The sequence below is a fragment of the Oncorhynchus masou genome, chromosome 13 (assembly GCF_036934945.1).
Source record: "Oncorhynchus masou masou isolate Uvic2021 chromosome 13, UVic_Omas_1.1, whole genome shotgun sequence".
Lineage (NCBI taxonomy): Eukaryota > Metazoa > Chordata > Actinopteri > Salmoniformes > Salmonidae > Oncorhynchus > Oncorhynchus masou.
In genome coordinates this window covers 15,886,175-15,908,599 of record NC_088224.1, presented here as the reverse complement: position 1 = coordinate 15,908,599, position 22,425 = coordinate 15,886,175, and the positions used below count along the sequence as shown (strand labels likewise).

Below are 22,425 nucleotides of genomic sequence, written 5' to 3'. Positions count from 1 at the left end.
ATGTGCAAAGTAGAAATACAAATAATGGGGAGCAAATGAGCAAAATAAATAAATAAATACAGTAGGGGAAGAGGTAGTTGTTTGGGCTAAATTATAGATGGGCTATGTACAGGTGCAGTAATCTGTGAGCTGCTCTGACAGCTGGTGCTTAAAGCTAGTGAGGGAGATAAGTGTTTCCAGTTTCCAAGATTTTTGTAGTTTGTTCCAGTCATTGGCAGCAGAGAACTGGAAGGAGAGGCGGCCAAAAGAAGAATTGGTTTTGGGGGTGACCAGAGAGATATACCTGCTGGAGCACTTACTACAGGTGAGTGCTGCTATGGTGACCAGCGAGCTGAGATAAGGGGGGACTTTACCTAGCAGGGTCTTGTAGATGACCTGGAGGCAGTGGTGGGCAATGTGCTGGGCTTTGCTGTATAAACACAACTTTTCACCTCATAAATGTTTTATATGGAACAATGGGTCGATATTACATGGAAACAAGATGTTATTTTACCGTAACTGGTTATCAAAAACGTTGACCTTTATCAGCCAATTAGTTAATATTAGTGGGACTCTTATTTACGCAGAGAGAATTTGTGGAAAGATACAACTTTGAGGTTTCAAGCATGGATTCTGACACTGTTATTAAAGCTATACCTAGTGGGATAAAAACATTACTTCAGAATAATGCAGATTTTGGAATATCTCCAATTGTAAGCGATATTCAGGTGTCTACTAGATACGAAATTAAAACATTTTTTATTAAGGGATATTTTCTACAGGAAGTCTATTCCCTCTGCGATATTTTGTTGGGCTTCATCGTTTGATGTAAACTGGCGTTGTGCTTGGCTCACTCCACACACATTTATGGTGACCAATAAAGTAAAGGAGATCTCCTTTAAGATTATCCATAGATTCTATCTGTGTAATAGCTTGATTTCTAAATATATACCTGATGTTACCAGTGAATGCAGTTTTTGTGAACTAGAAGCTGAATCTATTGATCACTTATTCTGTCATTGTTTATATAGTGAAGTGTTCTGGACTGATGTAAAACTATATCTTGGCCTAAAATTGCAAACAACCATTGAAATGTCTACGTTTGATATATTATTTTACTACACAGATTCCACAATTGAACGTGAGTATGTCATAAATCTATTTTTTTTATTAGGAATATTTTTCATACGCAAATCAATATTTATGAAGAAAAAGCCCATTTTCTTTTTTTATCTGATTTGGAAAACTATTTAGAGTTATTAAAACGTATTAAAAAAAATGTATTCGCTACATGTCTGTATTTGAATTGATATGATGTAAATTTGTGTTGTTTTTTTCTCCTCTTCTTTCTTTGTGGAATCCCTCTGTGTGTTATGTTAATGTTTGGCATGTTACTGTTAAATAAAAATGTAATTAAAAACATACTTCCTCCTTCAATGAGACAGCAATCTATATCTTAACTGGGATATTGTTCTGTGGTTTAAATAGACCAAGATCATCGTTACCAAGTATATTGTTATCGGATCAGATGTCAACTGCAGTGCAAGCTAACGTTACACGGCTAACATGCTACGGCTGTGTCAGTGCAAGGCGTTTGACAGGCTTCGGGGACTTTGTTCACTTACCTGCCGGGCCATAAGTGACTTTATCTTCTGCATCGTAAAATAACGTTTTGTCCAACAGATAACCGGTTCATTTTAGATGATAATGCTATCAACGTTTCAGCTCCTGCTCTCCGCGCGAGAGAGGCCATGTTAGTTATCTATCACGTTATTATTTATTGCTAGATGTGGGAAGTGTAGTTCAATGGGTGCTACAGAGCGTGACGTTTTTTTCTCATGCTGTCAAAAACAGTAATTTGTTTATTTTCTATTTAAGTTTTCTACAAAAAAAATGTGCGTGAAGTTGTTTATTGAATGCAGTTCCAGCAGAGTAGAAGTGAATGCTAACCCACAGGTTTAGAACAAATATACAGATATGTATCTCATTGAAGATCAGGCCATTTCCATTTACTAAAGCCACATACTGTACTGTGCCTCCATTCCTGTGGCTACTATCGTTCCTGTGGCTTTCCAGAATTGTAAAGTAGAAGGTTAACTATACAATTTGACTTCAAGGTGTCTCCTGCAACCTCACCTGAACATAGTAATGACAATAGTAGGCTACTTACTGTAAGTGATGTGGTCTTTTGGTTAGAGACAATTGTCATAAAGCCATAAATAGGTGTGTGTGTGTGTGTGTGTGTGTGTGTGTGTGTGTGTGTGTGTGTGTGTGTGTGTGTGTGTGTGTGTGTGTGTGTGTGTGTGTGTGTGTGTGTGTGTGTGTGTGTGTGTGTGTGTGTGTGTGTGTGTGTGTGTGTGTGTGTGTGTGGTAGTAGCCTATCACATAATGCAGCATGTTGATCATGTAGCCTATCTTCCTACAACTCATTAATTAGGATAGGATTAAAAATAGGATAGTAATTGAATTGCTACAGGCATGTTTAAAAAATCATGGGGTTAATTGAAGGGTTCTTAGAACACATCATCTCAAGCACCAAACACTATTAGGCCTACCTAGTCCAGTAAAGCCTGGTTTAAAACAACACAACCTAATCTAGTTCCTGCTTAATGACGCTCCAGTATTTCCCTGTCAAATGAAGGTGAGGAGAGGTGCTGCCTCTAGGCACCGGTGCTGTTTGTCATGCAGTTGTATTGAGTGGATCCTCCCGTAAAACATACAGAGAGACAGATGGACTTCCTAACAGGAGCCGACACCATAACATACACTCTGAATGGAGAATGCATTTGGTCAATATTATAACAAACTCTCCAGTACTTACTGGGGATAAACTAACACACTTGACACAGCTAAAGATGTTCTTGCAGTTGTTCTGCTTTTACCCGAGTCATGAATCTGAATTAAGATTCTCTCTCCATCTCCCACCTCGCCACTCTCCCTCTCTCTTCCTCACACACACACACACACTATTCGAGACTATGAGTCAGCAGGAGCAGATGGAAGGCACACTGCCACATGCTGAACCCTCCTTCTGTCACTCCCTCTCTCTAACCACACCAGACCTGTCTAGACCAGATCACACCAGACCAGGCCTATCACATCATATTTAATTATGGAAAGATGCTGCTCTCTTTGAGTCTAATCAAATTGTTATAAATCTTTATTAAAAAGCACATATCTGCATCAGGAAACTGTACGATACTTTGCAGACAGGCAACAGCACACCTGGCATGTCAACCTCCGATGGAGTGTATTTGACAATGTCAAGATAAAAAATGCTCAGAAAGAGAGGACCATCATCCGTTTACTTGGAAATAAATAGGACTTATTCAGTAAAACAAAATGTAATTTCTTGAGAAAAAAAAGAAAGTAATTGCATGCACTGTAGAATAGATGTATTTACATGCTTGAATTATGTTTGACTACACAGCCATCAGACAGTATCTCGCTTGCAATGTGATAATTAATTCATCCAAATATACTTGCCCACTTCCAGAGAGAGCTTGAAATAGCACAAGAGAAAAATATGTTCATGAGATCTCAAAGAAAACCCTTGTACTTTAAAGTAAATAAATATAATATTTGAAAATAGTAAGTAAGACGTGGAAACTGTACCATATGTTCCTGTAGTGTACATGAATGGCTGACAGGATTAGTAACTCAGTCATTCAAACAGATAACAAGTTCACTAGCAGAGATATCTTAGATTCCAGTAGATCAATACAGTATATCTTATTCACACACTAAAGCTCTTTGGATTCATCCATTGATGAATAATGTCCATGGGATTTCAGAGAAGTGATTGGGACTTTGGTGAAGGTATGTACACTTGTCAGGAGGAAAACCTCACTGGAGTTCATTTACACAATGTTTACAATGTTTACTGTGTCCCAAATGGCACCCTATTCCCTATCTAGAAATAGGGCTTTGGTCAAAAATAGTGCATTATACAGAGAATATGGTTCCACTTGGGAACTCAGAAAGTATCTTTAATAATATTCTGGTCTCTAGTTCACACTGCTTCAACAGCAGCCAGGGTGGGAGTTTCAGGGATGTGCCGAATGACATCATAGATGGTGGTATGCAAATCCTGGACAGACTCTAGGTGTGCCAGAGATCTGCTTGATGCCTGGGAAATGAAAACAAAAACATTTAGGGACACTACATGTTATAGCAAACGGTGGGGTTGGGAATAGAACCTGGGTCGCACATGTTAAAGGCAAGCATGCTACGCATTCCTCCAATAGGGTTAACCCCTATGGGGGGATTGTAACATGGGCTCATTAGCGAGGGTCACAACAATATGAAAGAGGTGTAACAACAGAAAACTAGGACTTTTGTACCAAGCTGCATTGTTGCAAGACGTACAACATACCTGTGTAGATTCCATTTTCCCAGGTATAGAGACAAACTCATAGATGCCAAAGTCTTCAGTTGCATCCTCATGACCTGCAAGTACAATGTAGTTCATAGTTTACATCTTCACCTGTCAATGTTATATTCTCTCTCCACTTACTTCCTGTTTCTTGTTCCCAGTGGACTATTTGATTTAGTACGTGTCACTTTTGGTTTGGGGAAAACCTGCCCCACCACAGTTAAATGTATTGAACTCAGTCCACTAAAGCACAGACGAATCCAACTGAAATGTGAAGAGATTATCAACCAAGCTAATGGACAAATATGCCTGCACAAGTCAAACAAGTATGATTACTGTAATTGTTCTATGCTGGTGAAGCTTTTATGAAGAGTATTGTTTGTCTAAGGCTATGTCCACGACACTGCCTAACAACAGGCAGGAATGTAAGGCTATAAGGTATACAGTAAACAGTGCAGCCGGAGAGAGGGGACTTACCTGAACAGTGTGGGCGCTTCGGTTCTGTCAAAGGTCTGCATGGTGGAGGCAAATAAACTTGAATTAAACCCATTAACTGGATGTAGGCTACCTAGACAGAGGTCTTTATTCATTTATTCATCAGTAATGTTCTTACCTGTTATAGATGTTCATGAGAACTGTAAAAGAAACAAGATAAGATGATACTTTTTGGTCTTCATCAATAACACAAATGATAGAGAGTCATGCTCTTCATCAATAACACAAATGATATAGAGAGTCATGCTCTTCATCAATAACACAAATGATATAGAGAGTCATGCTCTTCATCAATAACACAAATTATATAGAGAGTCATGCTCTTCATCAATAACACAAATGATAGAGAGTCATGCTCTTCATCAATAACGCAAATTATATAGAGAGTCATGCTCTTCATCAATAACACAAATGATATAGAGAGTCATGCTCTTCATCAATAACACAAATGATATAGAGAGTCATGCTCTTCATCAATAACACAAATGATATAGAGAGTCATGCTCTTCATCAATAACACAAATGATATAGAGAGTCATGCTCTTCATCAATAACACAAATGATATAGAGAGTCATGCTCTTCATCAATAACACAAATTATATAGAGAGTCATGCTCTTCATCAATAACACAAATGATAGAGAGTCATGCTCTTCATCAATAACGCAAATTATATAGAGAGTCATGCTCTTCATCAATAACACAAATGATATAGAGAGTCATGCTCTTCATCAATAACACAAATGATATAGAGAGTCATGCTCTTCATCAATAACACAAATGATATAGAGAGTCATGCTCTTCATCAATAACACAAATGATATAGAGAGTCATGCTCTTCATCAATAACACAAATGATATAGAGAGTCATGCTCTTCATCAATAACACAAATGATATAGAGAGTCATGCTCTTCATCAATAACACAAATGATATAGAGAGTCATGCTTTTCATCAATAACACAAATGATATAGAGAGTCATGCTCTTCATCAATAACATAAATGATATAGAGAGTCATGCTCTTCATCAATAACACAAATGATATAGAGAGTCATGCTCTTCATCAATAACACAAATGATATAGAGTCAGAAGACGTAATTTTCTCCTATATCCTGTTTCAGTTTGACATAGCATTTGCAGATAATTTACATTTACTGTACTGTGATCAAACTTTAAAATCTAGTGTCTACGGTAGTAGTGTGTGTTCTGTGGTCACAGTTGCTGCTGTCACCCTGAGACTTGTGAAGTGGGCCGTAACATTTACCTCTCTTGGGATGATGACAGGTCTTTATGAAGTAGACCAGTAACATACAGCCAGTAATGAACAGACAGGACAGAGTGATGGCAGCCAGAGGAGAGAATGAGTTGCTCTCCTGGACATAGCTCTCCTTTCCTACAAATAAAAGAGAATAACTCTACATTCAGAATAACATTTTAAAACTGAGACAGAGCCGATTTCCCAGACACAGATTAAGCCTAATCCTGGACTAAAAAGCTAGCTATTGTATTTAATGGAGATTTTTTTAATTAAATGCTTTTTAGTCATGGACTAGGCTTAATCTGTGACTGAGAAACAGGCCCTGCAGGTATTGTGACTAAATGCTACACATTGGGGAATAGAGTCCAAGCTAAGAGTAAACTTGTCAACTCAGACCTGGTGGACAGTTAGTAAGTTTAGTTTGTTCATAACATTTTTAGATACTTCTCAATAGATTATATTTTCAACAATGTCACTTGCTATACAGTAGCCAAGATTGTGTGTATGTTTGCCCATTTGGAGATTGAAACCACCTACACATAGAAACTCCAAACATGCAGTAAAACGCAGTCAACAATGAGACCAGCTGTTATTTTTCTCTGTTTACTCTCTCATAGAGCCAGTGGACATTTACACAGGCCAGGCACATAGCAACTGAGAAGAAATAGAATATTTATGATTCACTGTGTGTAGGTGAATTACCTGGCTCTGTTCTAAAGGTACCTTTGGACTATCTGCATTCAAGGCTACTGCTCACATTTAGAAAAGGTTATAGTATACACACCATTTAGGTTTCAAATGTCAGTAACATTTGTCCCTTTGTCCCTCTGACAGCACACCTCATCTTCTCCTCTTCCTCACCTTGGTACTTTATGGCATGATAAGGTGCACAGTGGGTACCCAGACCTGATTCTCTGTCCCACCTACGCTATGTCAGCAACCCAGGCCAGAGAGTGTGTGTGTGTGTGTGTGTGTGTGTGTGTGTGTGTGTGTGTGTGTGTGTGTGTGTGTGTGTGTGTGTGTGTGTGTGTGTGTGTGTGTGTGTGTGTGTGTGTGTGTGTGTGTGTGTGTGTGTGTGTGTGTGCACGTGTGTGATAGATGCTGAATGGTACTATGTGTGTGTGTGTTCCCAGTCCCTCCTTCGTTCCCTCCAGCACACCAGGACAGCAGCCCAGCTCTACCCACCTGTCCCCAGGCTGGCCACCACCAGGGTGAACTGGGTCTCATCCTGCTTCTGAGTCACATTGTTATACGCCCTGCACAGGAACTCCTCGGCCTGGGCCAGCTTGTATGAGGTGACCTCCAGGCGCAGTCCCACAGTGATGACCTCAGTGGCGTTGTTGGTCTTAGAGATCCACATACAGCTGTTGGGAGGGTTGGAGTCGGCCTGACAGTCGAAGAACACCAGCTCACCAGGGTTCACTGTGAAGACCTCCCCGGTCCTCAGGCCATGGTCAGATTTTACAGCCAGGTTGTAAGGACCATCTGGAAGATATCAGAGGGGCTCATATTGTCACAAACACTATAATCAACTTCAAACTCTATCGGGACTGTGGTAAACCTAGGATCCGTTGGCAGCTAAGATGAATTGTTTTATCATCAATAATTCAGAATCTCATTAACTGAGTAAACATGTCGTCCTATTGTAAGGCTGCTTTTGGCTCTTCTCCAATAAAATTCAAAAAGCACTCGCACATCTGAGCTATCTTTGTTTCAGGTGCGTGGTAACAGTAGAGTAATATGAGAAAAAAGAAGAAGCCCACACACTGCTCTTGCTAGTATCACTACTCTTTATTAAGCTTTACGCCACTACAAATCAGGTTACAAGACATAGAGTGGTTTCACTGCTACAGGGATGAGTGGTAGTCCTGGTCTTCTCGCGTCCTTTAGCTGAACAGGTGGCAATTACTGTATTTTGATTTATTTTTGCAATCAGAGTGTCCGCCTGAAGCAACGCCATATGGCCGCTCAAACATTCTGGTTCTAGCGAAGGCGTTTTGCCATTGTGAAATGGCCGTCGTATATTGAAAACAAAGCTGACATTAGAGCTGTGTGCCTCAGTTGCTAGGATATGCTACTAGTCACTGTGGTCATCACATTAGCTTGCACATCGGGTTTGTTGATATGAAAACAAACTGGACGTATTAGATGGGGGCCTATAATGAAACCTCATATCCTCAAAAATGACAATGGCGACGTGATACTGAAATGGCTTAGGGAAGTGCTTCTCAAAGTCGGGCCGAGGGATCATTGGGGTCCTCCTTAGTAAGATGAAGAATAACCATGTATCAACGAAATAACATCTGTCAATAATTTGTAATGATGTTCTCTCAGTTTCTGCCTGTCTCTGCAATTCCAACTTGAAGTGTGTTGTCAGCAGCCATCAGCATAATATACTCATCTATATAACTGCTGATAGAAATACACAATAGGATAATAAACTCTACCTGTATGAAGGTAGTCATGTAACGTGATATTACAGCTACATGGGTGTTACATTAGATGTTAAGACAAAGAGGTCCCATCTAATGAATCCCTTTCCTCTGACTACATCTATAAATACAACCATTAAGAACTGCATTTATCATAATGGAACTGTTTTGACGTACTGCAACATGTGTTGTCTTGTTGGAAGATAACATTTTCAACTGTAGGACGGGCTAATGTCCAAACATATTATATGTCAACAACCTCCAACAATCTCCAAACCTGCCAGGACCAGCCTGGTTTCATTAACGCAACAGCATCACGATAACGATAGTATCGCCACAGAACACTGGACGTCTGTCAGACATGCAAATGCCATATCTGCACAGTGTGTGCCCAGGGGTGGTATGGATTTACATACTGAGATTACTCATAGAAGGCCAGGACGATGTAAAGTCTTTGTACTTCTTTAAAATGGGGAAAATAAAGTATGAGAAGTTGCCATTAATTTCCTTCCCCAACCAACGGTGTGCTGTTTTAGACAGAGGAACAGGGGTGTGCTGTTTTAGACAGAGGAACAGGGGTGTGCTGTTTTAGACAGACCAACAGGGGTGTGCTGTTTTAGACAGAGGAACAGGGGTGTGCTGTTTTAGACAGAGGAACAGGGGTGTGCTGTTTTAGACAGAGGAACAGGGGTGTGCTGTTTTAGACAGAGGAACAGGGGTGTGCTGTTTTAGATAGAGGAACAGGGGTGTGCTGTTTTAGACAGAGGAACAGGGGTGTGCTGTTTTAGACAGAGGAACAGGGGTGTGCTGTTTTAGACAGAGGAACAGGGGTGTGCTGTTTTAGACAGAGGAACAGGGGTGTGCTGTTTTAGACAGACCAACAGGGGTGTGCTGTTTTAGACAGAGGAACAGGGGTGTGCTGTTTTAGACAGACCAACAGGGGTGTGCTGTTTTAGACAGAGGAACAGGGGTGTGCTGTTTTAGACAGAGGAACAGGGGTGTGCTGTTTTAGACAGAGGCACAGGGGTGTGCTGTTTTAGACAGAGGTACAGGGGTGTGCTGTTTTAGACAGAGGAACAGGGGTGTGCTGTTTTAGACAGAGGCACAGGGGTGTGCTGTTTTAGACAGACCAACAGGGGTGTGCTGTTTTAGACAGACCAACAGGGGTGTGCTGTTTTAGACAGAGGAACAGGGGTGTGCTGTTTTAGATAGAGGAACAGGGGTGTGCTGTTTTAGACAGACCAACAGGGGTGTGCTGTTTTAGACAGAGGAACAGGGGTGTGCTGTTTTAGACAGAGGAACAGGGGTGTGCTGTTTTAGAGAGACCAACAGGGGTGTGCTGTTTTAGACAGAGGAACAGGGGTGTGCTGTTTTAGACAGAGGAACAGGGGTGTGCTGTTTTAGACAGACCAACAGGGGTGTGCTGTTTTAGACAGAGGAACAGGGGTGTGCTGTTTTAGACAGAGGAACAGGGGTGTGCTGTTTTAGACAGACCAACATGGGTGTGCTGTTTTAGACCAACATGGGTGTGCTGTTTTAGACCAACAGGGGTGTGCTGTTTTAGAGAGACCAACAGGTGTGTGCTGTTTTAGAGAGACCAACATGGGTGTGCTGTTTTAGACCAACAGGGATGTGCTGTTTTAGAGAGACCAACAGGGGTGTGCTGTTTTAGAGAGACCAACAGGTGTGTGCTGTTTTAGAGAGACCAACAGGTGTGTGCTGTTTTAGAGAGACCAACAGGGGTGTGCTGTTTTAGACAGACCAACAGGGGTGTGCTGTTTTAGACCAACAGGGATGTGCTGTTTTAGACAGACCAACAGGGGTGTGCTGTTTTAGACAGAGGAACAGGGGTGTGCTGTTTTAGACAGACCAACAGGGGTGTGCTGTTTTAGACAGACCAACAGGAGTGTGCTGTTTTAGACAGACCAACAGGGGTGTGCTGTTTTAGAGAGACCTGCAGGGGTGTGCTGTTATAGACCAACAGGGGTGTGCTGTTTTAGACAGACCTACATGGGTGTGTAGTTTTAGACCAACAGGGGTGTGCTGTTTTAGACAGACCCACATGGGTGTGTGGTTTTAGACCAACAGGGGTGTGCTGTTTTAGACAGACCAACAGGGGTGTGCTGTTTTAGACAGACCAACAGGGTTGTGCTGTTTTAAACAGACCAACAACTGTGTTCTGTTTTAAAGAGACACACAGGGGTGTGCTGTTTAGACAGACCAACAGTGGTGTGCTGTTTTAGACAGACCAACAGTCGTGTGCTGTTTTCGACACACCAACAGGGGTGTGCTGTTTTAGACCAATAGGGGTGTGCTGTTTTAGACAGACCTACAGTACTTACAGAATACATTAAGGTCCAGGGAGTGGCTCTGTCTCTGGCTGATGTGGTTCCTGGCCAGGCAGCAGTACTGTCCAATGTCCTTCTTCCTCACAGGATTTATCACCAGAGTAGAGTTATCCTGTGAGAACTGATGGCAATCACTAGCATCTAGGGGCATGTTGTTCCTCAGCCACTGGTACTGAACCCTGGTCCCGATCTCCACCCAGCAGGTCCACGTCACGTTCTCCTTGTCCTCAACAAGTGTAGAAGATGGGGACTTCCTGATAACAGGAGTGGACACAGGTACTGGAGAAGGGGAGAGATAGAACAGTGAGTATGCTGATGAAAGAAACAGCATTGTAATGCAGCCCGTTAAACAATTTACCAGAAAGGTCTTTAAGTCTTTCGAAGTACATGGCAATTGGATTGATGCAGCCAGGCCGAAATATTCCATACATGCAACATTCCACAATGATCTGCCTATGTACACAACATACAGTGCCTTGCGAAAGTATTCGGCCCCCTTGAACTTTGCGACCTTTTGCCACATTTCAGGCTTCAAACATAAAGATATAAAACTGTATTTTTTTTGTGATGAATCAACAACAAGTGGGACACAATCATGAAGTGGAACGACATTTATTGGACATTTCAAACTTTTTTAACAAATCAAAAACTGAAGAATTGGGTGTGCAAAATTATTCAGCCCCTTTACTTTCAGTGCAGCAAACTCTCTCCAGAAGTTCAGTGAGGATCTCTGAATGATCCAATGTTGACCTAAATGACTAATCATGATAAATACAATCCACCTGTGTGTAATAAAGTCTCCGTATAAATGCACCTGCACTGTGATAGTCTCAGAGGTCCGTTAAAAGCGCAGAGAGCATCATGAAGAACAAGGAACATACCAGGCAGGTCCGAGATACTGTTGTGAAGAAGTTTAAAGCCGGATTTGGATACAAAAAGATATCCCAAGCTTTAAACATCCCAAGGAGCACTGTGCAAGCAATAATATTGAAATGGAAGGAGTATCAGACCACTGCAAATCTACCAAGACCTGGCCATCCCTCTAAACTTTCAGCTCATACAAGGAGAAGACTGATCAGAGATGCAGCCAAGAGGCCCATGATCACTCTGGATGAACTGCAGAGATCTACAGCTGAGGTGGGAGACTCTGTCCATAAGACAACAATCAGTCGTATATTGCACAAATCTGGCCTTTATGGAAGAGTGGCAAGAAGAAAGCCATTTCTTAAAGATATCCATAAAAAGTGTTGTTTAAAGTTTGCCACAAGCCACCTGGGAGACACACCAAACATGTGGAAGAAGGTGCTCTGGTCAAATGAAACCAAAATTGAACTTTTTGGCAACAATGCAAAACATTATGTTTGATGTAAAAGCAACACAGCTCATCACGCTGAACACACCATACCCACTGTCAAACATGGTGGTGGCAGCATCATGGTTTGGGCCTGCTTTTCTTCAGCAGGGACAGGGAAGATGGTTATAATTGATGGGAAGCTGGATGGAGCCAAATACAGGACCATTCTGGAAGATTTGTCTTCCAACAAGACAATGATCCAAAACATAAAGCAAAATCTACAATGGAATGGTTCAAAAATAAACATATCCAGGTGTTAGAATGGCCAAGTCAAAGTTCAGACCTGAATCCAATCGAGAATCTGTGGAAAGAACTGAAAACTGCTGTTCACAAATGCTCTCCATCCAACCTCACTGAGCTCGAGCTGTTTTACAAGGAGGAATGGGAAACAATTTCAGTCTCTCGATGTGCAAAACTGATAGAGACATACCCCAAGCGACTTACAGCTGTAATCGCAGCAAAAGGTGGCGCTACAAAGTATTAACCTAAGGGGGCTGAATAATTTTGCACGCCCAATTTTTCAGTTTTTGATTTGTTAAAAAAGTTTGAAATATCCAATAAATGTCGTTCCACTTAATGATTGTGTCCCACTTGTTGTTGATTCTTCACAAAAAAATACCGTTTTATATCTTTATGTTTGAAGCCTGAAATGTGGCAAAAGGTCGCAAAGTTCAAGGGGGCCGAATACTTTCGCAAGGCACTGTATATAAGATGTATAGCTCGTCAATCAATGATGTAAAAATAGAGATTGACTTAAGATTCTCTGGTGTCAACCACCAACTCACCATCTACAGTGACATGGACGGTCCTCTCGACCCTGACAAGCTCCTGTCTCTGGGGGAAGTGAATATCCAGGTCCAGGTGATAGTCCCCCTCCGCCGCCTCGTCCAGCCTGGGGATCAGGAGAGAGGCGTTGGGGGGCTGGAAAAAGAAGCGGTTCCTGTGTCTCATGGAGGCCACCATGATGGCTGAATGGTTGTGGAAGGTCACCAGGAGGGTTTTGGGGCCCCCCGGCCGGGTCTGGTACCAGCTGCCCTGGATCTCAACATCCTCATTTTGAAAGTGAGTCTCCACGGAGAGGAGGAGGGACTTCCCTTTGACGCCATTGAGCACGGACGGAATGTGGATGAACTCTGAGTTTACTTCTGAGGAGGGAGGGAAGGAAGGGGTGAGAGAGAGTATTATAGAGGAGGGAAGGAAGGGGTGAGAGAGAGTATTATAGAGGAGGGAAGGAAGGGGTGAGAGAGAGTATTATAGAGGAGGGAAGGAAGGGGTGAGAGAGAGTATTATAGAGGAGGTAAGGAAGGGGTGAGAGAGAGTATTATAGAGGAGGGAAGGAAGGGGTGAGAGAGAGTATTATAGAGGAGGGAAGGAAGGGGTGAGAGAGAGTATTATAGAGGAGGGAAGGAAGGGGTGAGAGAGAGTATTGTAGAGGAGGGAAGGAAGGGGTGAGAGAGAGTATTATAGAGGAGGTAAGGAAGGGGTGAGAGAGAGTATTATAGAGGAGGGAAGGAAGGGGTGAGAGAGAGTATTATAGAGGAGGGAAGGAAGGGGTGAGAGAGAGTATTATAGAGGAGGGAAGTAAGGGGTGAGAGAGAGTATTATAGAGGAGGGAAGGAAGGGATGAGAGAGAGTATTATAGAGGAGGGAAGGAAGGGGTGAGAGAGAGTATTATAGAGGAGGTAAGGAAGGGGTGAGAGAGAGTATTATAGAGGAGGGAAGGAAGGGGTGAGAGAGAGTATTATAGAGGAGGGAAGGAAGGGGTGAGAGAGAGTATTATAGAGGAGGGAAGGAAGGGGTGAGAGAGTATTATAGAGGAGGGAAGGAAGGGGTGAGAGAGAGTATTATAGAGGAGGGAAGGAAGGGGTGAGAGAGAGTATTATAGAGGAGGGAAGGAAGGGGTGAGAGAGAGTATTATAGAGGAGGGAAGGAAGGGATGAGAGAGTATTATAGAGGAGGGAAGGAAGGGGTGAGAGAGAGTATTATAGAGGAGGTAAGGAAGGGGTGAGAGAGAGTATTATAGAGGAGGGAAGGAAGGGGTGAGAGAGAGTATTATAGAGGAGGGAAGGAAGGGGTGAGAGAGAGTATTATAGAGGAGGGAAGGAAGGGATGAGAGAGTATTATAGAGGAGGGAAGGAAGGGGTGAGAGAGAGTATTATAGAGGAGGGAAGGAAGAGGTGAGAGAGAGTATTATAGAGGAGGGAAGGAAGGGGTGAGAGAGAGTATCATAGAGGGAAGGAGCAAGAGAGTGAGCTATAGAGAGAGAAAGAAATTAACAAATTAGTCTCAGAGTGTGGATTCTATCACACTAATAACAAATGCAAAGATTCCAGTTTGTATACCTCTTCATGTGTTGGGCCATTGAGTTTTCTACCTTAGAGCCTGCAATGTTTCTCATTAGATGTACATAGTGGTATATGTTTCTGTGAGGGGGGGGGTGTAAACATGTCACACACGAAGTTACTGGTACATACAAAACAGGTACAATATGGGCCCTCATAAAGCATCTCAGAGTAAGAGTGCTGATCTAGGATCAGTTTTGCCTTCTTGATCATAATTAATAAGATTTTATGGACAGGCATCCCTGCTCCCAGATGCTTTATGAATAAGGGCCCTGATCTTTTAATTCAAATCAAATCAAATGTATTTTTATAGCCCTTCTTACATCAGCTGATATCTCAAGGTGCTGTACAGAAACCCAGCCTAAAACCCCATACAGCAAGCAATGCAGGTGTAGAAGCACGGTGGCTAGGAAAAACACCCTAGAAAGACCAAAACCTAGGAAGAAACCTAGAGAGGAACCAGGCTATGTGGGGTGGCCAGTCCTCTTCTGGCTGTGCCGGGTGGAGATTATAACAGAACATGGCCAAGATGTTCAAATGTTCATTAATGACCAGCACGGTCAACTAATAATAATCACAGTAGTTGTTGAGGGTGCAACAAGTCAGCACCTCAGGAGTAAATGTCAGTTGGCTTTTCATAGCCGATCATTGAGAGTATCTCTACCACTCCTGCTGTCTCTAGAGAGTTGAAAAAAGCAGGATTTGGACAGGTAGCACGGAACAGGTCAGGGTTCCATAGCCGCGGTCAGAACAGTTGAAACTGGAGCAGCAGCACGGCCAGGTGGACTGGGGACAGTAAGGAGTCATCATGCCAGGTAGTCTTGAGGCATGGTCCTAATTAACATGAAAAGTAAAGATGGCAGTCTACGTCTCTTCATGCTGCGCTTCATAGAGCAGAAAGAATAAGTTAGATTGAGATACGTTTACATGATTGACACATCTGTGGCATACTATCATTCCATTTACTTTATCCAGAACTCTGTCCTGAAACTGAGGAAAGCAAATATTAACCCAATTCTTAGAGCCAATGACAAGCCTTGTGTCTTGTTACTACTAACTGGTATTAAAGCAAACATCCTTAAACTGTATGATGTAGCCGTTGAATATTGTACACTGACTTTGCTCTGTTTACATTACGGTAGCAAGCCGTTCCCACACTGATAACTGACAGAAAAACAATCACCTTTGAGTTACAACATCCAATAGAAAATGGACTCTGTTAATGAACTGACATTTACTGTCATTAGGTTTGGTGTCTTTCAACATTGTCTTTCTTTCTCAAAATAACAAACAAAAGGTTTTGCAGCTATTTTGCCAAAGGCAGGGTTGGGTTTCAACGATTAGGAAGGGACTGGGTGATGTCATAAGTGTGTTGTTGCCAGCTCAGATTAAGCAGCAGCAGGCAGGTAGCTAGGGGGTTTAAAGGTAAATACACCCCCCCCCTTTCCTTCTCTTTCTCCACCTCCCTCTCCCTGTATCTCCCCGCTCCCCTATCACTTTCTCTCCCTTTCTGTTTTTATGCCCGTCTTCTATCCCCCCTCCCTTCCTTTCTGTCTCTTTCTGTCTCTTTCTCTCCCTCCCTCTTTCTTGTCCCTCACCCCCCTCTCTCTCTTCCCTCACCTCGCTCTCCCTCCCTCCTTCCACTGTTCCTCCCCTCACCTCTATCCCTTCTCTCCCCCTCCCTCCCTCTCCCGCTCTCTCGCTCCCTCCATCCTCCCCTCCCCAGTCAGTCCAGTTCTCCAAGTGGACGTCCAGGCCCTGCTGGACCCCCTTGTTGTTCATCACAATAAATTAACTCTGTGCCTGGTGTTATGTCCTAAACATTAATAGTAGAAACAGCCTTCCCCCATCCATGGGGGCAGGGTAGCCTAGTGGTTAGAGTGTTGGACTAGTAACCAAAAGGTTGTAAGTCCAAATCCCCAAGCTGACAAGGTACAAATCTGTCATTCTGCCCCTGAACAGGCAGTTAACCCACTGTTCCTAGGCTGTCACTGAAAATAAGAATTTGTTCTTAACTGACTTGCCTAGTAAAATAAAGGATAAAAAATGTTACAGTCTGAGTGGCCTGCTGGCCACAGGTAGCAGTTTGGCCATCACTGTGTGTGTGTCACAACTTCAGCCGAAGTCGGTTCCTCTCCTTGTTCGTGCAGCTCTCAGCATCGCCGGTCTACTAGCCATTTTCCATTTGTTTTGTCTTTGTTTCTACACACCTGTTTTTTATTCCCCTAATTATTGTTCATGTATTTAACCGTCTGTTTCCCCCATGGTGTTGTGCGGGATTGTTTTATGTCATGTTCGGTAATGTTGGTGACTGGTTATTTTAGACGGGTGCTGTTTCTTGCCCGTGTGTGAAAGTTGATGTTCGTGTGTTTATGTTTGGGCAAATGTATTGTTTTACCTTGCACCATTCATTATTCTGTGTAAAGTTACGTTCCTCACAATTCCCTGCTCTCCTGGGCCTGATTGCTACACCCAACATTCTGATAGTGTGTGTGTGTGTTCTGATAGTGTGTGTGTGTGTGTGTGTGTGTGTGTGTGTGTGTGTGTGTGTGTGTGTGTGTGTGTGTGTGTGTGTGTGTGTGTGTGTGTGTGTGTGTGTGTGTGTGTGTGTGTGTGTGTGTGTGTGTGTCAGTGTTGAATCAACCTGGTCTCAGAGCTTTTTGTATTATTCTGTACGCAAATCCGAGACACTTAATTTGGAATGAATTAATTTGTGGATGTCCATCATCCATTTCGTATGATACTGTATGTTATGAATTACAATTTGTACAATATGTTAATTTGCTAAACTCTTTAACTAGGCAAGTCAGTTAAGAACAAATTCTTATTTACAATGACAGCCAATTGTACGCCACCCTATGGGACTCCCAATCATGGCCAGAAGTCATACAGCCTGGATTCAAACCAGGGACTGTAGTGTTGCCTCTTGCACGGAGATGCAGTGCCACTCGGGAGCCCAAATATGTTATGAATACCAAGAATCTTGAAAAAACGTATACTTAAAAACTGTAAATCAACCAATCCTCCATCGCTAACACAATGGAAAGGCCAAATGCCTTACTGTCTAAATGTTGAAAGCGTGTGGGCGATGAAGAGAAACCAAATGGTGCCGTTTGATGCCATGTGGTGGAGAGTGATGCGGGCGCTGGAGATTGGGGTGTGAGCAGGTGGGTCTGGGCAGGTGTGATGTCGTTGATGTTTGTGTGCTTCTGTATGCTGTCGTTTGTATGTGTATGTTCTGTATTGTCCCCCAAAAAAATGGGGGGGGGGGGGATTTCCAACTTTTTGTAGCTAACGTCTGGGGGTTAGGGGTTGAGGTTAGGAGTTAGGTTAAAAGGTTAGGGTTAAGATTTGGAGTTGAGGTTAGGGCTGGGGAAGGATTAGCTAACATGCTAAGTAGTTGCAAAGTAGCTCAAAATTAGTTAATTAGCTAAAATGATAAAGTCATATCTCAGAGAATTTGTTTACCACCACATTAACTCTGATTTACCACAAAATACCCCTGCACAATGTCTCCTTGAGCCTCTACCGGATCAATATTACAAGTGTAATTAATGGCTGTTCTCAATGCAATGGCACTTACAAATGTAGATCCTTCAAACACCCCCAAACAGGGAAACTGTTCCCAATCAAAGGTGTTATCACGTGCACCACTAAGGCAGTTATTTATCTTATAACTTGTCCTTGTGGTAAAACTTATGTGGGCAAAATGAAGCACGAACTAAAGGTAAGAATCTCTGTGCATCATAGCAGGCCCTCTTTTGGAAACAAACCACTCTATTCTGTCCCTTCGCTATATCGGCATCGAACACTTCACCTTCCCTAGGAAAGAGAGTGACCTCAACCATTTATTGTTAACGCGAGAGGCCACCTGGATCTTTAATTTAAAGACACTTGTGCCCTTCGGTCTTAACGTAGACTTTGATCTGAAGCTATTCTTATGATTATTGTGTTTTTGCTAACCATTGTAAATAATGTTGGTAGGCCAATGTAGACAAATTTTATTTATGATCAGATGTTAACCATTCAGGATTGTTTATGTTCTATATATCTGTAAATCAACCAATGAAATCAAGCCACAGCCAGCCATGATTACAGACACCTGTGTGTGTCCTTTCAAACCATATAAACTAGTGACTCACGGTGTTTGTCATTATACAAAATGTTGGCTATAAAATGAATGCATCTGAGCACCTAGAGTGTGTGGCTCTCCTTTTGCTTTTCAACCATACCTAACGTAACATATGCTGATTTGAGTGTCCCAGATTTATGTTTACTACAGTATGTTACGTCTAGTCGATGAGACCAGTCTGGTTGAATAAGCAGGACAAGAGTGTGCTGAACCCACTGCTGCCACTGTTTTCTCTAACCAAGCCCGGGATTGTTGGGGTGATAAGAGCTGGGGTGAAAGTAAGCCAGTACAGTCCGTTATGGCATCCCGGCAAAATAAATAGTGGGGTATACGCCGTAATGGTAAAATGTGAGCCTATCACAATAATGAACACAAAATGCCTAGAAAACTATATGCTATTACACCATCATTTAACATTACCACATGTCAGGTGCATGAAACATTTGCAAATTGACTTGAAACCGGTTGGCATACGCTCCAAATTGCGTTGTGGTTTGATCAGAAAACTTACGTTTTGCCAAGGCGGATATGAGTGGCCGAGACGCACACGGAAGGCAGTGGAAGCATATATTCAGGCTACAGGAGTAAGGCCTACACATTAAAGTGTTTTGTAACAGATGTCTCTTTCCATTCATCAAATTGGATGCTGGAATAATTTGTTGAGTGGACGAACGTGCGCCCATAGCCTAGCTTTAATGAAGTGATTGAAGTGATTGTTAGACAATCAGATTAAAAAGGCAGTACATGTTATAGGTGATATGACCAATCTTTACTAAGACATCTACTTTCACCACTGGATAAGAGACAGTGGAGATTACTGAGACAATGGGCCATCTGAAGTGAGTTCTATGTTAGGGCATCAGGGGGTCGGCTTATCAGGTCGTTTGGTCCATTGATTGGATATCTGTTATCAACAACAGGGACGGACTGGCCATAGGGAAATTCTGGCAAATGCCAGATGGACTGAACCAGCTAATAAATGCGCCAGTGTGGAGGACTTGAGGAAAAAATGGGCCAGTTTGATAGAAAAGCCAGGGTCGATTTCTGTTCCCAGTCCGTCCCTGATGGGCCAGTTTGATAGAAAAGCCAGGGTCGATTTCTGTTCCCAGTCTGTCCCTGATGGGCCAGTTTGATAGAAAAGCCAGGGTCGATTTCTGTTCCCAGTCAATCCCTGATTAGACAGACTCCAAGTTGAGTCAGCAGAGGCCTGGTTGATGAACTCTTTCCAGTGTGTCCTTCCTGCCTCTTTTGCTTACTACAGAAATGCTCAATTCCCCCTCATTAAGACCATAAAAGTCCAACCAAAAAACGCATATGAACACATGCAATCAGATAATAAATATCGGTAGCTACTGCAATCTAACATACCTACGTAGTAACAACTTAGTCAACCACCATAGAATCATTGTGGACCAACACGAACATCAATGCTTTGCATTAACACACATGCACAGGGGTATCTCTGTCCTATACACTATGATTAAAGAAGTACATTCTATGATGCACGTAATAACTGATCAAATCAAATACAGTCTAGTGGCTGGATGATGATCCAACTAATGAAAGATAATTGGCAATGTTGATGTTGATTGTAACGCTTTTGGTTACACTCGCAAAACATTGAATGAATTTCTCCTGAAATGGCATTCAATTAACATGTGTGTTTCTTCTTCCTCTTACCTGAGAGAGTAAGTAGTGCAGTGTAGAAACACAGAGCGACAAAGGTCCTTCTTCCTCTTACCTGAGAGAGTAAGTAATGCAGTGTAGAAACACAGAGCGACAAAGGCCCTTCTTCCTCTTACCTGAGAGAGTAAGTAATGCAGTGTAGAAACACAGAGCGACAAAGGTCCTTCTTCCTCTTACCTGAGAGAGTAAGTAATGCAGTGTAGAAACACAGAGCGACAAAGGTCCTTCTTCCTCTTACCTGAGAGAGTAAGTAATGCAGTGTAGAAACACAGAGCGACAAAGGTCCTTCTTCCTCTTACCTGAGAGAGTAAGTAGTGCAGTGTAGAAACACAGAGCGACAAAGGTCCTTCTTCCTCTTACCTGAGAGAGTAAGTAATGCAGTGTAGAAACACAGAGCGACAAAGGCCCTTCTTCCTCTTACCTGAGAGAGTAAGTAATGCAGTGTAGAAACACAGAGCGACAAAGGTCCTTCTTCCTCTTACCTGAGAGAGTAGTAATGCAGTGTAGAAACACAGAGCGACAAAGGTCCTTCTTCCTCTTACCTGAGAGAGTAAGTAGTGCAGTGTAGAAACACAGAGCGACAAAGGCCCTTCTTCCTCTTACCTGAGAGAGTAAGTAGTGCAGTGTAGAAACACAGAGCGACAAAGGTCCTTCTTCCTCTTACCTGAGAGAGTAAGTAATGCAGTGTAGAAACACAGAGCGACAAAGGTCCTTCTTCCTCTTACCTGAGAGAGTAAGTAATGCAGTGTAGAAACACAGAGCGACAAAGGTCCTTCTTCCTCTTACCTGAGAGAGTAAGTAATGCAGTGTAGAAACACAGAGCGACAAAGGTCCTTCTTCCTCTTACCTGAGAGAGTAAATGTAGTAGAAACAGAGAAACACACCTGAGCAAAAGGCCCTTCTTCCTCTTACCTGAGAGAGTAAGTAATGCAGTGTAGAAACACAGAGCGACAAAGGCCCTTCTTCCTCTTACCTGAGAGAGTAAGTAATGCAGTGTAGAAACACAGAGCGACCATGATCCTTCTTCCTCTTACCTGAGAGAGTAAGTAATGCAGTGTAGAAACACAGAGCGACAAAGGTCCTTCTTCCTCTTACCTGAGAGAGTAAGTAGTGCAGTGTAGAAACACAGAGCGACAAAGGTCCTTCTTCCAGGAGCCTCCATTATCCTCTGAGGAGATGTCCTCTCTGACTTGAGACTGTGACAGTAAGGGAGGGAGGTGGGAAGGAGGGGAACTGAACTGGTGGTGACAACATTTGCCAGGGAAATAAGAGGAGCCAGCCAGAAGCCCAGGCCCCTCCCAATGTTATTTGAGTGGGAGAGGTAAGCTACACCTGGCAGGCACAGGAACAACATGGCCTTTAGCATTTTAGCTAACATTTGACATAAGCCTAAACCTACCTCTCCTAAACGGCTATGTTCATTCTGTTAACCTGCTGCATCAGTTCTACTAAAAACATGTAATGAAAAGTCAATTCTGACATAAACTGTATACTATCTAGTCAAAATGTAATGTAAATGTGTCCTTGCATTTCACTAAGCGTGATGGTCACAGGCACAGGCATACATTTACATTACATTTTGGTCATTTAGCAGACACTCTGATCTAGCACGACTTGTACTAAGTCAGGTGAGACAAACATATACTACAGTCATTGCAAGTGAAACCTTCCACAAAAAAAGTAGCTGTTATCAAAATCCGTGCTATTAAAAGACAAATGTGAGTGTTAGCTTAGATATGGGCTTAGCGACACAGAGAAAGAGGGGTATGAGTGTAATGGAATAGAGAGGGTAGCTAAAGGTTGAGCATGTCATGTAGGTGGTAAAGACATGTCAATGTAGACAAGGGAAGGACAATACAGCCAGCAAGCACAGACTGTCACAGGCAGACTCATAGGCAGTCACCTTTATACTCTCTGAAATATCAAATGAGCGACTTTATATATATATATATATATATATATATATATATATATATATATATATATATATATATAGATAGAGAGAGAGAGAGAGAGAGAGAGA

At 42.5% G+C, this 22,425-nt stretch overlaps 1 protein-coding gene and 1 long non-coding RNA gene across 3 annotated transcripts in view; both read right to left on the bottom strand.

Moving 5' to 3' along the window:
- Positions 1-3,121: 3,121 nt before the first annotated feature.
- The window catches only part of LOC135551791 (HEPACAM family member 2-like), a 45,107-nt gene continuing 25,803 nt past the window's right edge, over positions 3,122-22,425 (bottom strand). Inside the window, exons 2-10 of one of the 2 annotated variants that reach the window (XM_064983018.1) lie at positions 21,498-21,598; positions 13,028-13,387; positions 10,883-11,167; positions 7,294-7,593; positions 6,115-6,243; positions 4,968-4,989; positions 4,832-4,866; positions 4,355-4,428; positions 3,122-4,108 (exon numbers count right to left, since the gene is read on the bottom strand). In XM_064983018.1, coding sequence (XP_064839090.1) covers positions 3,992-4,108; positions 4,355-4,428; positions 4,832-4,866; positions 4,968-4,989; positions 6,115-6,243; positions 7,294-7,593; positions 10,883-11,167; positions 13,028-13,387; positions 21,498-21,564 — 1,389 coding nt within the window. In that variant the 5' untranslated portion in view covers positions 21,565-21,598 and the 3' untranslated portion in view covers positions 3,122-3,991. Of the gene's footprint in view, positions 4,109-4,354; positions 4,429-4,831; positions 4,867-4,967; positions 4,990-6,114; positions 6,244-7,293; positions 7,594-10,882; positions 11,168-13,027; positions 13,388-21,497; positions 22,090-22,425 lie in introns of those variants that run through there. The other variant, XM_064983017.1, reaches the window with a different exon arrangement.
- Positions 13,430-20,451, bottom strand: LOC135551792 (uncharacterized). Its single transcript, XR_010457377.1, has 2 exons — positions 20,397-20,451; positions 13,430-14,495 (listed from the first exon to the last, which is right to left on the bottom strand). It is a non-coding gene; the product is annotated as an uncharacterized LOC135551792 (long non-coding RNA).